The 17,972-nt window shown below is 44.9% G+C and overlaps 1 protein-coding gene across 1 annotated transcript; it reads left to right on the top strand.

Annotated features, from left to right (window-relative positions):
• The first annotated feature begins 2,623 nt into the window (after nt 1-2,623).
• LOC120849776 (WAP, Kazal, immunoglobulin, Kunitz and NTR domain-containing protein 1) lies at nt 2,624-5,866 on the top strand. Its single transcript, XM_040222013.2, has 3 exons — nt 2,624-2,754; nt 4,832-4,876; nt 5,628-5,866. Exons 1-3 carry the CDS (start codon nt 2,685-2,687, stop codon nt 5,795-5,797), a joined length of 285 nt encoding a protein of 94 aa, XP_040077947.1. The 5' UTR covers nt 2,624-2,684; the 3' UTR covers nt 5,798-5,866.
• Nucleotides 5,867-17,972: the final 12,106 nt, after the last annotated feature.

The following is a 17,972-nucleotide window of genomic DNA, read 5'->3' as shown; positions in this document are numbered from 1 at the left end:
TTAAACGTTGGGTACTTTCTGTGATAACTTATGCTGACCTGTAGGCGAGGTGCTTAGAATTTAGCTGTAGAAGTTCCTCATTCATAGTCGTCTTCCATAGCTTTATAATTTTCCTTGTACATCAGCAAGAGGATAGCGTCTTCTACCGAAACATTTGCTTTACTGCCGTAGAGTGTAAGCTCATTCTGTGATATTGTTTATTACATGTTTGCAGATAGCATTCTTTATGTCATAGAATGGCGAACATTGTATTTTACATTTGTCTCTTAGGATCAATAAATGTTCAATTCAACACATTCCAATTGATGTCTTAATGAGCCTCATTTACTGAAATACTGCTGTGGTTCAGTCAAGGGCTAGACCACTTCCCTCTACCCTGCTTCCACTTAGTAAGCAGATGCGCATAAGGAAACAAGTGATAAGCGAAGCGTGTTTCCTGCAATCCTCTGAGACAAACAAAACATGTCACTTGATGTCCCAACAGGAAAGCTCCACATGCTTCGTTTGTGGCAGCCCATGATGCTTACAATTGTTCAACCGTGCAGTACGATGCTTGGGGTCACCGCTTGCTCACTTAGAGTTCGAGAAAGGGGGGCGACGTAGCACTGCCCAGTTACCCTCAGGGTTATGATGGGGTTTGCAAGGAGCTCTTTTGTATTACTTCTTCATGAAGTGAGTTATGTTCAGTGTGACTCAATGTTTGCTTATCACGTGCCTCGTATATAATGATGTGGCAATCACCCTAAGTGAAAAAAAGTGTTTATGCGTTAGGTAAACATGATAAGCTGTAAATCATAAAATACTAATATAAGAACATGCAATACCTTACATGACGTTTCTACAGTTTACAAGTTCTGACATGTGTATGTATTGGACACCTTCCTATACACTTTTCCCTGGGGCCTCTACCTCATTTTACCTTTCGTCGGAGCGCTGTGGACGCTACAGCCACCCAGCGTCGAGAGAGCGTCATGTGACCTTGAGCTCCACACGACCAAAACGTCGCGTGATACTCTCCCGGCGCTGGATTGGCTGGGATGGCCCAGCATCCACGGAACCACCCCAGCGGGCGCCCATTCCATATCAAGCACCCTTTGCCAAGGGTGTTTGGCAAGCACCCATTATTGATGGTGCTTGCCTGAACAGCCTAAGGGTGTTAGCGCTGGGACAAACTGACTGTGTAGCTTAAAGTTATATGGCCCAAGTAGGGTCGTTATCAAAAGAAATAAGTAATTTTAAAGTAATTGCATTACTTAAGTAATTCGTAATTCTAATGAATTACTCTTCACGTAGTAGTAATTGTAATTGTTGTTAAACTCCCTTTGGAGTAAAGCAATTATAATTAAATTACATTTTGGAAGTAGTTTACAAATGACGTATGGCCTCCTAGTTCAACTCCTTATGTCGGGAAGAGTCATTGTTCTTAGAGAGCGTGCCAACCACGCGAGACAAATAAATGCTACCGTCATTTTAACAGTAATATTTACTTTATCTAATTGGTTCTATATTTCCGCGCAATGCTCCGCGACTTGGACATATTTTTGTAACGAAACCGCAGTGCCCGAGCGATATATATATATATATTTTTTTATATCTTGTGTCTAGTTCATCCCTAAAAGCACAACAAAAGAAGGCGTTTTCTCAGCGGCGAGACTGAGCACATCATTAAAGAACTTCTCACAACTATTGTGTGCAGCAACGCTTAAGGGGCGCTAACTGTTTTAACACATCATACAAAAGACGGACACAGTGTGACTCGTTTCTTTTTCACGGCGCAAATTTCATCATACACTAAAAAAAAAAAAAGAAGAGGTGTCATCTTACATCCTTTTGTCCCTTATCATGCACCCCAAAACTTCAATTCGACGCACAGCGCAGCGCACTAAAGGCGAAGAGACGGCTCCTCATTTTACGAGGGGCTTGATAACGGTGAGAACATAAAAACATAAAGTACTTATCAAAAACCACAGAAAGAAAACATCGAGGTTTTGCAGTAAGGCCAAAAAAACCCCGATTATTATTATTTTTTTTGTAGTCATGCAGTAACGCGTACATTAGCAACTTTAATAGGTTGAGCCACACGGCTATCGAGCCTCTCGTAAAAGTCAGTGCGCTGTACGTCCAACTGGAGTTTTGGGGTGTATTATACGGGACAAAGGGTGTAAGAATACACCCTTTTTTTCTGAGTGTGTGCAAATATTGTCCGGAGACATGGTGGAAGCAAGAATGAAGCCAGAACGCTTCTAAGATGCTTTAGGCACATATTACTTTGTCGTCGTTTCTGGAGCTTGAACGCCTTGCCTTTTTTTAAGGGCAAACGCCGTTTTTCTTGAGTGTAACAAGAAATTTAAAAAAAAGGAGGTCTAGCGATAGTTGCTTGTCTTGTTCCGATAATTGCCGCGCTCGGCAGATCGTAAGTGCGTATTGACGATTGACCGGGACTCGAGAGCCTGACGCCTGTTTTTGCCCGCTCTTCAGCCTTGCGGTCATTTCGGCGAATCAAAAGAACTGCCTATGCAGCGGCTGGAGATAGCGCGCCCCAGACACGTGAAGGAGGGTCTTGGCTCTCGTTTTACGACGATGTTGCGATCTGGGCCGGAAACCTCGACTGTTTAAAAGGCCGGCTTGGCGTTGCGCTTAGTGTCTTTCCTGCTGATCAGCGGCTCAACGACAACTTCAAAACGATGGCAGCTAACTTTTCGGTCTCGTCCAAGGCGATGCTTTTGCTGGTACTTTGCTTCGCCGTCGTGTGCCGTGAGTATTGTTTACATTTCCTCCAACAGCCTACGTAGATGTAAATTACTCGAAAAAAACTCTTTGATAAGAGGCTTTTCTTTTCTTTTTTTTTTTGGGGGGGGGGGGGGGGGGGGGGCACAAATTTATTTTAAGCTTGTTTTCCAGTGTGTGCAGTCCTTTATTAGAAAGAAGGGGCCTAAATTGTCAACGAATGTTCCGCAAATTTCCGTTCCCAATTTATTCCAGGCTCGTACACAGCCCTAGTTGCGAAAAGATGTTCGCAGCAGAGTTTGGGAGCTGTTTTGCCCGGGCGATCCTACTTTGTCCTCTACACAGTGTAGGGTACCCTAGTTTAACCTAGGTTGTTTAAAGAGATACCTACAGAGCCACATTGGCCGAAAGACAACTATCTCGGTGTAGGTCCCATCATTTAGTGCTCATTCATAAATCGCAATGCAGCAATGTCATAATCTATGCTCCATCTCATGAGTTGCATGCAGCACAAGCGCCAGCGTGTAACTCGCGAAAGGAGAGCAAATCTGAAAGCCATGTGCCCTCGCCTATGCCCTTACCTTTGCTGCACACAACTCCCGAGACAGAGTATTGCGCAACATAAAAACTGCAATAAAAACTACATCCATTAAGAATAGAAACAAAACTTTTTCCGCTTAGCGTTTGATGCGCCGCAGCAGATTAATCGTTAGGCGAATCAAATAATTTAGAGAATAGATTAGCCTTGGACAGCGCGCTTAAAGCACGAAATTCCCCCGTAGAGGTGTGGGCACTCCGAGTCATGCGCATTACGGTTTCCAGGCTGTCGCGTTGTGCCGAGGAAGAAGGCCCCCGCACCGAGATGCCTGATTTGCCAAGGCTGTATCCACCGTCCCGAAGGCTGTCTACGACTCAGAATGGCCACAGCCAGCCCTTCCAACTAAAAAAAGAAACCTTTAGGCTGCGCGCGTTCAGCCGTCTCATAAACATCTGCAGTAAAGACGAAGGCATGGGCACCAACGAGTGGCTCTAGAAAGTGCCTCTGATGCAGGAGTCCTCGTACAATTACAAAAGCATGCATGCTGAGAAAGGCTCACGCACCGATGCCTTCGCCTTTGCTCCGGACACTTGTGGGTTGGAGATACGTTCGCTCCATTCAATTTTCCTGAATGAGGGTTTAAACTTCCTCCTTGTGAACGCTAAATTCGAAAAAAAAAAAAAGCGCTGACGATGTTTTTGTTGCTTGATGTGAACAAAATGTCCTGTTTGCAGTGAGTGGAGTAGTTAGGACGTTCATCTCTAGGAACTCAAAAGTGGAGTCACTCCCGCACTTTCTACGTTGCCACACATTTTAGCTGTGATAAAGCTCGGAAATTCTTTTGCTTAAAGTTCGGCTCGCCAACTATGAGGGAATATACTTACCCTTTCGCACCATAATCTGTTTCTTATTGCATAACTATAGCGAGTTTTGCGCGTGACTGTTGTATAATTTATTCTGAAGTTGTCGTATATCAATTATAACAAAAAGAAAAAAAAAAATGTTTTCGTCGTCGTGCGTGCCTCAGAAGCGTGAACGGCGTCACCCTGATTTTTTTTTTTTTTTTTTGGTGTCCCGACTGAGAGCAGCGTTTACTGGCTCCCTTTGCGCGTACAGCAGAGTAACTCAAACTTAAGTTACGAGAGCCGCCTCGGCGTCTTCGAGGCAATGTGCCGATCTACGGATCACCGGTCCCTGCCAAGATGCACGCACTTGGGCGGCTCATGATAGAGAAGTCGTTGTGTAACTCAGAGTTAAGTACACCTAAAAACCAAAACAAAAAAGAATCCGTGCCATTAAGAATTGTCTTCAGTCCTTTGCTGTGGTGTGCCAGAAGCCGTACTTTGTTGCCATGGCGCGTAAAACCCCCCAAGATGTCCGGCTTTTATTTTCACTGATGGGAAGCGCTATAGCATGAGTGGAGGGATGACGCCACATACGCCAGCTTCCACTAATCAGTCACGAGGGACAAAACGCATAAACCGTATAGAGCAGACACGTAAATTTCGCGTAGGGCGACGGAGCTGTCGTGTGGTATTGACGCTTGCCTCTTATCCTTGTTTACAGATACTGTGAATGCGGGTGCACAGCATGTTTGCCCCTATCCTCAAGGTATGTGTGTTCTTCGTCTTTCTTTAAGAAACCAATCTTTTATTGACTTGCTGCAGCGTTGCTTGCTAAAACGTTCCCAAAGCTCCTGTAAAAAAAAAAGTGAACGTTTTAAGAAATTGTTTAAATCTTTTTAACGAATGTCAGTGTCACGAAGGCCACTACATTCGTACTCTCAATGTTCTAGATTTGACTTAGCTTCCTATTATATCATCTGAATAACGGTAATCTTGTGTACATCGCTCTCTTTTTTCATTTTTATCGCAACGTGTTTGAGGGCTAACGTTCACCATCGCCTTAATTATATGAGTGCTTCTAGAAAACAGGCTGTGATTGGTTCACGTTACACCACGAGTGGTGCATCTTTAGAAGTGAAGGATTTTGTCATTTGGCAGTAAAAATCGTCCCAATTTTTTCGTGCTGCAAGCGTCGGCATCCTTCGTAATTTATTTTAAACTTTCGCCCTCGCCGCTCTATGAAATCGGGTTAAAGAAACTCTAGGCCAATCGAGCGACCGTGCTAAACGCTAAAAGTAATACTCGTCTCTTCTTCTATTGCTTCGGAGTCTCGGTGATTTTATTGACTCGAATATGCAAGTTTCTCTCAAATTGAAGCAGCGTATCTTTTTTTTTTCTTTTTTTTCTTTAGATAACCGTCAATTTAATAGGAATGAGCGCGTTTCTAAACTTTTTTTCCCGGTAAACCAAAAACAAAAAACTAAGATTGTTTCTTTTTTCGATTCCTCGTCGTCCAGCTTGTACCAGCCCTGGCGCCCCTGACCCGCACCATACCGTGACCGCGACCGCCCGCTACGACCCGACCACGGGCGAGTGCGTGACCATCCCGTCGGTGACCGGGCCACACGACTGCCAGAAGTTCGCCAGCCTGGCTGCCTGCCAGGCGGCCTGCGTGGTGTCCGAATAAGAACACGAAGTAGCCTCTCCGAAGGCCCCCAGTCAGGGGGCGATCCCAATAAAGCAGTCGTTAATCTGACCATAATGATTCTCTGGGGGAGTCTATTTGCTTTCCTCGTGAGCGCGGTGGAAGTCAAACAAGATCAGGCACTGTGATGCACACCGTCTGCTGATAGTGTGCAGGCATTAACTGAGGCTCACGCTTCTCTTACGCTGATTGCACAAATGTATTGACGAAAGCGCTTGGAACATGCTTCAGGCCTCAAACAATGTCGGTAGCCAACAGCGTGTATATGAGCAGTCGGACTGCCGCTTTAGAAAGCGCTTGACTGGATCAGCCGCCGGATGAGCACAAACAAAAAGATGGAGGACGCCGTGACGTGCGCTTCTGGCGCGGCTTCCCTTTACCGCTTTTTCTAGCGTGAGCTACACTGGCCGAGGTTGAGCAGTTTCGCGTGGCCCCCAAAGAGCCGTGCTGCGCATGCGCGAGGAGCAGTGACGTCACACGACGCACAGCTGGCGCGCCGGAGTCGCCGCGGCCGCGCGCGCCTCGCCAGTCTGCGCATACCAGAGGACTGAGGTCACAGCCGCGGCAGACGGACTGGCGCCGCCGCGTGCCCAGCTCTGCGCCCCCGTTGCGCAGTAGCCAAGTCTGACGCTGCACCGGAGCCCCTTGATAGCGCCTCTCATTTCGTGCGCATAAGCTCACGCTACGTATATCCTGGCATAGCCGAGCTAAGCCACCGCAATTTTTTTTTGTATTTTTTTAAGCACAGTTTGTTATTGTTTCACCCTCGCAGCGTCTGGCATCGGTCAGAGCATCCGTAACGTAGAACGTTCCTAGTGATGCCTAGAGAACAAAAATCAAACTATTTTGTCAGTAAACTACTAACATTGAAGTACTGCAATGGAAAGGTAGCCACACGTAGAATCAACCAAATACAACACCATAATTACCGAATGCGCCACAATGCCATATTTTCGTAGGCACTGTCAGCCACACCACTGGTAAAAGAGTTCACGTGTTAATTTTGAGATCAGTGAGTGAGTGAGCGAGTGAGGTAAACTCTAAGCATTTAGGGCCTCTTGGCTCGTTGGCGAACGCGGCAAAGACTTCCTGACTTGCGGTAGCTCCGGTCTCGTGTGTCGGCTTCCCAACACTTGTGACGAGTGTCATCCTCCGGCTCCTTCGGATGTTTACTTTCAACACGTGGAATATGCATAACAGACGGCAGGTGTCTACGTAACACATTTCTATGTTTATAGTGCGTCACGCTGCTTTGGCGTCCATATGAGCAGGTATAAAAGGACCCCCCCCCCCCCCCCCCCCCCCCCCTCCGCCCGCCAACGGTAATCGACTGCAACATTGACATGGACACTTTTTTTTTAAATTTTAGACAATATAAGATATGGCAACATATTTTGCAGATATGAAATTATTGGTTTTGAACGATCCACCGCGTCAAGTAAAAAAATTCGAGGATTATTAGTTTTGTTTTAATTGAAGCACAAAATTGATGCTCTCTTTGCTTTGTAAATTTTTTCGAAAGTTTCAAATGAAAAATATATTTACTGTAGTAGGACGCTATATTAAAAAAAAAAGTACTAGGAAGGGAATACTCAGGACAAAATATTCCAGGTTGAAGGCCTAATATTAAAGTGTTCTGAGATTCGCCGCAGCTGCCTTATTACCAAAGAGTTCTTCAAAATCGAAGTTTGCTTTTTTTTATTTTTAAGTATAACATAAAATAAAATAAAATAATTCTTGTAGTAAAAAAATTATCAGGAAGTTCATGATGACGATGAAGAACGCCTTTTGAAATCTGATTTAAATAATATTACACTTTCGTGCAAAAAATGGCGTATGGGACTAAACCCCAACAACTGCAAACTAATGCGGGTTTCCCGACAAGGCGCGCCCTTCAGCATTTACACTAATCCACATTCAACTTGAATCTGTAAACACGTACCGTTTTCTGGGTGTTATTATATCATCGACTTTAACCTGGAAACCTCAAATCGATATAATAATCGCCAACGATAACCGCATGTTAGGATACCTACGACGAAACTTCAGAACGGCCCCAATTAACTTAAATCCTCTTCTTTGCTTGTACGGTCAAAATTGAAATAAGCAGCCTCTATTTGGGATCCTAACCACGCCTTTCTACATAAAGCTCTCGAACTAGTTTGAAATGATGCTTTTCGTTTCATTCTGTCTAATTATAATCAAACAGCCAGCATATCATCAATGAAGTCCAGTATGTTGTTATCCTCTTTGTCATTGCGGAAGAAGTTTTTTCGACTTTGCCTGTTTTATAAAGTGTATCATCATCAGTCGCTGCGAGACCATTTCTTTACATTGCCTAACTATTGCTCTTTCCGTCTGGACCATCATAATTAAGTTGGATTAACATGTTGCCAGGCAAACACTTTTTTTTAATTATTTTATCCCGCATTTATCAAACGACTTGAACCACCTTCCAGCAGATATCGCCAACTATGCCCGATTATTTTCTTTTTCGACAATCTTTGTTTACATTTCTGTTTGATGAGCTGACATGAGTCATTTTATTTTGTTTATTTTGTTCGTAGCAGATGTTGTTTACCGCTTTTGCCAATCGCAGTGTATTTTTGATATTTGAATTTCTTGCCGCATGGTTTTTTTTTTGTCTTTGTTTTGTTTGCTTTGCCCCTCCTCTCTACAATGCTTCAGCGCTTGAGGATATGTAAAATAAATAAAAAAACAATAAAAGTTTGTGTGCGTTCGGCATAAAATTTTTGATGACGTAGACAATTGTATTTTTTTATTCCTGGTGCCTTCAAAGTTGCGTCAGCGCGCCGTTGGGGTCTTGTTTTCAGCCTAACCTTAGGTGAGAATTTGTATGATGAATACAAAAACGTTTCTTCCAGAATAAGTTTTTTTTACGTTGTGTGGACACATTTCTCTACCTGACGAAAAATGTTATGGAAAACAAAAAATAGGCTTGACACCACTATGACCGTCCTTTTCTGGACACACTATACATTCAAGTACAAAACCATTCGTAAACTTTAATTTCACTCACGGGAGCTGTCTTGCAAGCCGTCTGCAGTATAAAAACCGTTTCCGCCGAACTTTGTTAAAAACAGGATACAAATTTTATTTGTTCCACGTTGTTCGTATAAGTGAACCATCACGAGTTAAAGGTCTCCAAATCATCCATCATGGCAGACGGGTTGAAAGTCTCCAAAAACAATCCACTGAAACCGAACGCCGTGTCTCAAAAAGAACGCCGACTGCCGCATTCATGCAAACGGGACCCTAGCAGGAAAACAAAACACTCGCACAACAGGGAGCCCGCCCTGCAGAAAATAATTCCGGTTAATTTCGGGCACTCTCGTATGAGTAGCGTGGCTGCGGCTTTAGAGCGTGGTGAAATGAGTGGATTTGATGCAAGTGGCACTTCCATATCTGTTATTTGGAACGGCGCTTGGTGTGGTCATATTCAGCGGGAGACACATGAGCGACAAAAACGGACGCCGTGCGGCAGTTTCCATAGCAACTGGCGCAGACGCTGTGACGTGGACCTATGCCATGCCGCGACGCCACAGCGTCCCAGTCGGTTGCTATGAAAACTGCCTCACGGCGCTCGGTTTCATCGCGCATGTGTTCCCTGCCTTTGTGCCTCTCCAAACGGGCTGGAGGTCGTTGTTCTTCCGCAACCTGTTGGATTCTCGCACACCTTTGTATTCGGATAAAGAAGACAAAATGGCGGCTCGATGCACGATGCCGAAAGCTGTCACCCCCTGCAAAGCGGCGCATGACATTGCACCATGATAGGACTAGTTGCGGCCGAAAACGACATTTGCGACAGCTTCCTCGTTTGCTTACAAAAAGACAGTCGCTCAATATCTCGCACATCAGCGAACGGCGGCTCACACGGGAATCTTTACAGTCATATAATCAGCGTTTTTTATACACGGAAGGGGAATGCTCCATATTATCGCCGTACTGGGCCCTGTTATTATATCAGCTTATCGGGAATCTCGACACTCGAAAACGCGCCATCGCAACTATATAATAAAACAGATTCCACTTGGATATAGAAGATAGTGACGTTTTTGTATCCTACGGACCGCTTTGCAGCTTACCGCGAGAACTTGGGCATCTTGACAAGTGTTCTCTCCTGAAGTATATGCAAACTATAACTCTCGCGGTCCGAAAAAAAAAAAAAAAAAAAACATTTCTTCCTGGTGCGAAACAGAGCAACTTATATTAACATTCCCAAAGCAAAAGTAACCTAATTTATATAAAAAAGCTAGCCTACATAGAGCGAACTATCCACTAAACTCGTCTTCATAGAGTGAACATTCACTAAATCCAACAGAGATAGCCCAGTTCTTCTCACGAACAATAGGAAAATGAACGGCCGATCTTTTTAAGACGCTCTAATTCAAACTAGGGCAAGAACTTGACGTTTGAGTGCCACGCTCTTAGTACCTACTTGTCAATTTAAAAGTCAATTAGAATTTTGAGAACCGCAATCGCAGCAAAAATGCCAGATCGAGCGATGTTCCGTATTATACTATATTGTACTTGTTGTTACGGGATTATTCTTAATCTTGTACCAGCGACCTGTATGTGTTCCTTATGTATTTTTATTTCACACTGTAAGATCCCTGTATGGGTTCAGAGTAATAATTAATGAATGCATGATTGAATGAATGTCGGAATTATTGTGTGCTAGTGTAATTAAGAATCCCTTCTTAGAGCAATATCTGTTCATGTCCCTTCCCACCACTGGAAATGACGGCCGTTGCCGCAGGACGTAGGACGTGCGTCGTCAAGGTAGGCAAATGATGGAGAAAAAAAATCGGAAGCGGCCATGAGGTTTTTGGGATTCGATCCTGCGTCCGCTACGTGTGATGCGGGCGCGTTACCGCAGAGCTTTGAACTTTTTTTCTTTGTTGTTTGTTGACTGTGTAGCATGGCTCAGAGATATTGCTAGTGACGAGAAATTTTTGGCCTGCTCAGTATGCCTGAATGGGTATCACCTGCGTCAGTCTTGTGCGGCAGTTATGGAAATCTCTTTTGCAAGCATGGGACAAGTAAAGCGAGAAAAATGGCGTTGTATAACCTGTCGTACGAAAATAGCAGAGGCAGATCGCAAATTGGAGCGAGTTTTTCGCAGAACACGCCGCCGAATGGTCAAACTGTGGTCTCAGCGGAGCTTCAGTCTTTTGTCGAAAAACTTGATGCTCTGTTAGCAATGAAGTCAAGCATAGACACTCTCCTGTCATTGCCCGCTAAGGTCGTCGAACTATTAAAATTCAAACCTACAGTAGAGAGACTAGAAGCTCACTTGTAGAAAATGGAGAGCAAAGTAGATGCGTCGTCAGTCAAATACAACTCTGTGCTAGAGAGGGCACGACGAAAAATGAAAGCAACATAAGGGTGTTGGAAGGCGAACACGATGAACTCCGGGAAGCCGTGAATCTCCAAGTCGAGACAATTCAGCATGTGCGAGACGAAATCCATAACGGAGAACAGTACAGTCGTCTCCCAAACTTGGAAATTCACAGGCTGCATGTTACCAGACGAAAATCCCAGGCAACGAATAAGCGGAACTAAACTAGGGCTGCCAAACGTTTATGTTAAAAATATTCTAGCAGTGCATCGGATTCCAGCTAAAGCAGGGTTGATTCCAATAGCATTGATTAAATTCATCACGAAGGAAGTAACAGATTCCTGGCGAGGCGCGCGTGGCAAGCTGTGTGAGTTTTCTCAGGCTGCTACTCTCCCAAATTTTCTTTAACGGCAACCTTACAAGGCAAAACTGTAGATTGTTCTGGTTGGTCTCGACGAGGGCAAAGTAAAAACAATACTCATTGACGTGGGTGAAGAACGGAAAGATCTTCGCAAGAAAGAGCGTGGGATCATCGCTGTTGCGGATTAACCGAGTTGTAGATCGTGACACAATTGTGTAGACGGTTCCATGGATTGTTTTAATTTCTTAAACTGTTCGTTACTTCAGAATAATTTTGAGGAACCTTCGAATATTTCGTTTGCACGTCAGTATAAGAGGTATTAGAAAATATTAAAATAAGTTTATGGTGGTAGTTCGTGACTTAGGCACGATCATGGATACCTTTATTCCAACTGAGATTAATATTAATGAGAAATGACAACTCATTTTTCTATCCCTGGGTATGGTGGTTTCGCATTTACAAGACCGCCTGGTAGGAGACGGGACTTATAATTGTTTATGCCAAAAACATTTGGTACGCAAGTCAAATTGCAATAACAACGACACATGCTGAGTTCATAAATCTTGAGATAAGCTGCCAATAATTTTCTGTAGTCCTCATTCCAGTCTATCGATTACCGTCAAGTAACGCGAACTTTTTTATTGAAGAACTTGATAAAGCGCTATCGGAACTTGGCCCGATAAGTCAGTTATGCTTGGTAGGTGACTTTGATATAAATACCATGCATTCCTCACGCCATATTGTATGCGACGATCTTAATTTATTGGCATCCTACGGTATCGAATGTGTAATACAGGCACCAACTCGGGAAGAATTGTTGGACGTCAAATTGGTTTCGTCGTGTTCTGACCATATTAATCTAAGAATTTCTTACAGAACCGTGAAAGCCGGAGTGATATTCGAAAAATTAGCGGATCGTTAATTTATGGCATGCCAGATAAGCTCATAAAACAAAGGAACGTCTCCAATAAATCGATGAAAGATATAACAATAACTGATCAAGTGCAGTTTGATAAAATAATAAACCACTACGACAGGAATGTTTTTTTGTTGTTTTTTTTTTACAGCGGAGCTGTTAAGGGCTAGGCTCCTTAGGATCGTTTCCGTGTACGTCGACACAAACCTACCTGGACAGCTACCGCCATCTATACGCAACGGCGGCAAGCACACGACCAGTATGGTTTCCGCCGTCACTCTTAGATGGCGGCAACCTTTCCAGCTATAATAGAAGAATGGATAGCTGAACGCGTTGGTGGGAATTCATCGTAGGAAACAGCGCGAAAAACAGACGACGACGAAGAAGAAGCACAGTGTATCGAGTACAGCTTCGCTGGTCTTCCTTCTTCACGAGAGTGGAAAGGCTGAACGATTTTTAATTCGGTAGAAGCACCAAAGAGGTACGATACGTTAGTCGACTTATTCCCGCAATTCGCATCCCTGTGTAAAAAAAAAAAAAAGCGATAATAAAAAATTGTTAATCTGGCCAAGAATGGTTGACGCCAGAAGTTTTATTTGCAATAAATTATAAAGACTTCCTCTGGAAAGTTGCAAACATTCGCCAAGAAATATATCACTAAAACGCGACTTCAAGGTAGCAAGAAATAAAGCGTGCGCCTTAATTCGTTCCTCTAAACGTAGATATTTCACAAATAAATTTGAAAGCAGACGTCTTGATATAGCGAAAACTTGGGAGTTAGCCAATCGGGTTCGAGGGGAACAAAACATGTTTCGATTGATGACATGATGCATAAGTAATTTGCGCCTGTTACGCAAAACACGATTGGTGCCTTCAACACGTTTTTGCTCGTATATCCTGGGTAGACTCCGATAGTCACGACGCAACTAATGTTACACTCAGTGTGCATAAGAGAGACTTCAGTTTTTCTTCCCTCGCTATCTGATGATGAGCTACGTGATTATTTATTTTAATTCGAAGAACTGAAATCACCGGGCTTCGACGGAATACACATACGGGATCTGCAAAGAAACTTTCAGAGACTGAAACATGCACTTTAAGGAATACTGAATGGTGTAAGTGGGACAGGAAATTGGCCAGCAGGAATAAAAACAGCTACCGTATTTACTCAAGTAATAGGCGCACTATTAATGAGAAGGCCTTTGCATCTGCTTTCCCACAGAACACTTATACAGTCAATCATTGCGTTGCGCATAAATAACATAGCGAATAACCAGATCGAGAACACGGTTCTCTATACAAATGCAATCTATATAGGTGGTGTCTTCACACGAAACGTCATCTCTGTCCTCTAAACAGCTGAACTCATGCTGTAGATCGCGGTGATTGGCAATCCGCATGCTCTGCGGAAAAGCGAATACTCGGGTTTTCTTCATAGACAGTGCGGCTATTATTGGAGTGAATACGGTATTGTGAAACAGCTGCATAAAGGAGGTTCAGTGAGAGACTTTAAAACTATCGCCCAATATCTATACGGTCGTGCATTGCACGATTACAAGGAAAGCAGTTGTTAAAGGTAATGAGCAGTTTTTCACAACGGTTTGATTTATTCTCCTATCACCAGTCCGGTTTTGTCTCTGAACGGGGAACTCAAGCTGTATTAGAAACTTTTATCGACTGCCTACACGTAGATATTGATAAAATTTTGTACACTTCTGCAGAGTTTCCTGGATGCGTCAAAAGCTTTCGATAGCATAAATGACGAAATACTGCGTTCAAAGTTATACGAACTCTGTTTTAGGGGCCCCTTTTTTCGCTTTTGAAAGGGTACCTTTAAGGACAATCTCAAGTCGGGGCTTTTAAAAATCGCGAAAGTATTGGAACTTTTCTGACTGCCGGGGTGCCGCAAGGCTGAGTTCTGTTGCCTTTGTTGTTTAACCTTTATGTAAACGATCTCTCCGAATGTAAAATATACTAATACGCAGACAACACGGTTTTGATGTCATGTAACGCGGATTATCACGTTACTGATCAAAAATTTAAAAAATATATTATTTTCACAAAAGAATGGTCTTATGCTAACTTATTTAAAGTGAGTGCTTCGAAGACAAATCTTGATTGTTTTAGGCACTCGCTCAAGCAGGAGGATCTGTCAGATACCGTAGCGCTGTATACTTCCACCTATGGCTCTTGTTTATGCCATGCCACTACCGCTGAATTTTGAACGCTGCAATACCGAAACAATATTTAAAAAAAAAACATGTTTACGCCGATGCTGGATTCCATTGTCCGCGTATTCCAGCAACAAAAGCTATTGTTACTCCTTAGCGCAGTGCTCCGGCGAGGCAACGATGATCTCACGCGTTGTTCCTAGATTTTTGTGTGAAACGTTGTAAACAGTACCAACCGAGAGCACATGGAAGCTTCCTTCGAGACGCCGTTCTGTTCTTTTTGTGTACCTCTCGGCTCCATGCTCTCAGTAGGATTGTATGACATCAACTCGCTTGCGCGTTCCCCCTTATTTTAGTTTCTTGCAACGACTCGTAATTGACGCCCATAGAGTTAGCCTAGAGGACGTCCCAGGCACCACTTGGGAACGGCAGGGTGCAGAAGCAGACATCGGCGGTCCCAGGTGGCGGTATACCGATGGGCCCATATCGCTGGCGACGCATTAATATGCAGAAAGCAACAGCAAAACGTCACCTGTAGGGTCTGCAGCTCGTTCATTTCTAGCTTTGTGGGATATGGCTACCAACACAGGTACCGATAGAGTAACCAAAGGGTTGTCTCGACAGCGGCGGCGATCTCAAAGGAGCCGTCCAATCTAGTAGCGTGGTGCCCACATCTCCGCGGCAATGTAGACGACGTTTAGGGCTACATTACCACGGGTCGGTTCTCTTAATTGCCTCCGTTGGTGCCATTGATCGACTACCTTGTCTCACTCTCTCAAATATAGCGGAAGAGAAGACACACGTACCAGAGTAACGACAAAGTCCAAGAGCATTGATTAGAACACTCTTAAAATGAACTACCATGTCCCCATCCGAAATGGCCCCCGCCCCGGCAAAATAAGGAAAGGTCCTTACCTGCCAGACGTTTGGTTCCGGAGAGCCAAGACAGGGGAAGCATCGGAGAAGTCGCCGACACACGTCCTATCTCTTTCACGGTCACCGGACGAGTCCCTTTCCCGAAAGCGGGAAAACAAGAGGCGAATCCTCCTCGCCTGTCAGCGGTGATCCGCATCCGAGTGGGGGGACGGAAAAAGGTCCCCCCCGGGAGAGAGTGAGGAGGAGAGCCCCCCAAGCCAGGGGGCTCTCCTACGCTTAAAGGGACACTGATACCCCCCAAAAAATATTTTTCATTTTTTGCCAGGCGCTTCATTATGGTGTCGGAGGACTACCCAATTACTATTTTGCAACAGAGTAGCGTATTTTTTTAATAAAGCCAAAAGACGCAACTGCTCGAAACCGAAACCGAAACCCGACGGAGGTCGGAGAAGTGGAGAGAAGAGAGTGGAGTGGCGGAAGTCACGTGGCTACACCCGACCGTGTTTTTTTTTTTTTTTCTCCTTTTTGTAGCAGACGACATGCGGCGTACGGGAACTGTTCGCCGTGGGATTCTTTTGCAGTTATGTATGTTCCGCTCGTTGTTCTGTACTCCAAGATGAGTTGTTTTGTACATTGAGGAGTTGGAGATGAGTAGTGAGTGCCCGTGGTGAATTTTGATCGGCTCCGAAAAGAATACACCCAAGATGTTGCGTGAAGAGCTGGCTCACATGTCCTGCGTCCGAAACAGAAGTGGCATTATGCGACAGAGTTTCCGAAAGATCAACGGGATCGGGACCAATGGCTGGCTGCATTTCCTGTAGACCATTTACGGGCACCTCGGAAAGCGGATGCTACCTGATTTATATGCTCCTTGCATTTTGTGGAAAGTGATTACATTGAGTTCGCAGGTGTCAAAAAGGAAATCCCATACCATTTAATTCAGCGACGTGTCGTCCACAACATTTGTTTCTTATTTTTTTTCTTCAGTAATAATTGTAAAATAAAAAAAAAAAGAAATGTAAACATCAGAAAATATTATAAAAAAAAGTTTCACGGGGGATCGAACCCGGTTCTACCGCGTGTGAAGCGGACGTCTTACCCACTGAGCTACTGGGACTTTTTTTTTTTTTTTCCAACAAAAACAAGTTTATTTACATATTGCAGCTACACGTAACGTGAGTGGACACTTTCATATGTTTAGTCATTCTCTTATCAAGATAAAGAGACAAAAAAAGAGGAGGAAAAAAAGTCAGTCCTGGTTTACAGACCACAAGATAACACAAAACAGTCAGCCAAACAGTCAGTCCCGGTTAACAGACTAATAATAAAATAACAGTTGTTTTTTTTCCCTTTTCCCTTCCCTTCCCCTTCCCCCCCTTTTTTTTTCCGCTTTTAAGAATCTCGTTGCCTGGCCGCAGCCAGCCCCCGAACGGGCCACGAAGTGTGGGCACCCTAGTTAGCCCCGCTCCTGTCCCTCCGTTGCCAGGCGCGCTGGTCCTTCAGTCGTTTTGCCTCCAGTCTATTTTTTATGTGCTGCCATTCCTTTCCTTCGTGATATTCCTCCCCCGCGGCAATGGAGAGGAGCCACCTCAGCCTTGACGTGAAGTAGTCCCACGTCGGCCTGGCGTCGGTGTGACATTCCACCATGGCAGTACGCGCCAACCAAATGGACTGCAGACCCAGCAGGACAATTGCCGGGTCTACGTCCGAATTGTCGGTACCTCCGAGGTTCAAATACTTAAAGACTGGCCACTCAATTTCAGAATGCTGCCCAAATGCCACCCTGAGTTCGTCCCAGAAGAGATACGCATTTGAGCACTCGACGAAGACGTGCTGTATCGTCTCACTCGAGCCACACAGGTCGCAGTTTGTAGACCAGGGGACGAAAACACCCCTCGCGGCCAACCACACCTTCACAGGCAGCACCTCGAGGTGGAGTCGGACGAAGAAGTCCTTAGTGGATGCCGGGACAGGGAGCCTCCGCACCCGCTTGAAGAGCCCGGCTGCGCAAAGGGGAACCGTCTCCATTCTGTAGAGGGGAACTGGGAGCACGATGGCGAGTGTGTCCCAGTACAGCGTCTTGCGGCTGGCAGCAAGTAGGTATTCCCAAGAGAAGTGGACCAGGAAGAACTCCACTGAGGCGGCGATTTCTGCGTAGAACCGCAGACCCGCTCCCCTGGTGGTGCGACCTGTGGTACTGACCGTCCATCTGCCGAGGTATGGGTAGCCGAGGTAATGTAGGGCACTTAAAAAGAGGGGGTCCCGCCTGTCTCTGAAGAGAAGGAAGCGCTGCACGTGGAGCTTCAGCACCACGTTCACGAGGCCCAGACCTCCGGCCGCTAAACTGAGGAAGAGGTTGCTGCGCCGCGTCCTCTCCATCGTCGACCTCCAGATAAAGCTCGCCCAGCTTCGGTGAATACGATTGGCAGTTGACTCGGGACACACGGCAGCTTGTGCCCAGTAGAGTACCG

Source organism: Ixodes scapularis, unplaced genomic scaffold, assembly GCF_016920785.2.
Source record: "Ixodes scapularis isolate PalLabHiFi unplaced genomic scaffold, ASM1692078v2 PGA_scaffold1__304_contigs__length_218370807, whole genome shotgun sequence".
In the NCBI taxonomy this organism is placed as follows: Eukaryota; Metazoa; Arthropoda; class Arachnida; order Ixodida; family Ixodidae; genus Ixodes; species Ixodes scapularis.
This window is presented reverse-complemented; position numbering and strand designations above follow the sequence as displayed.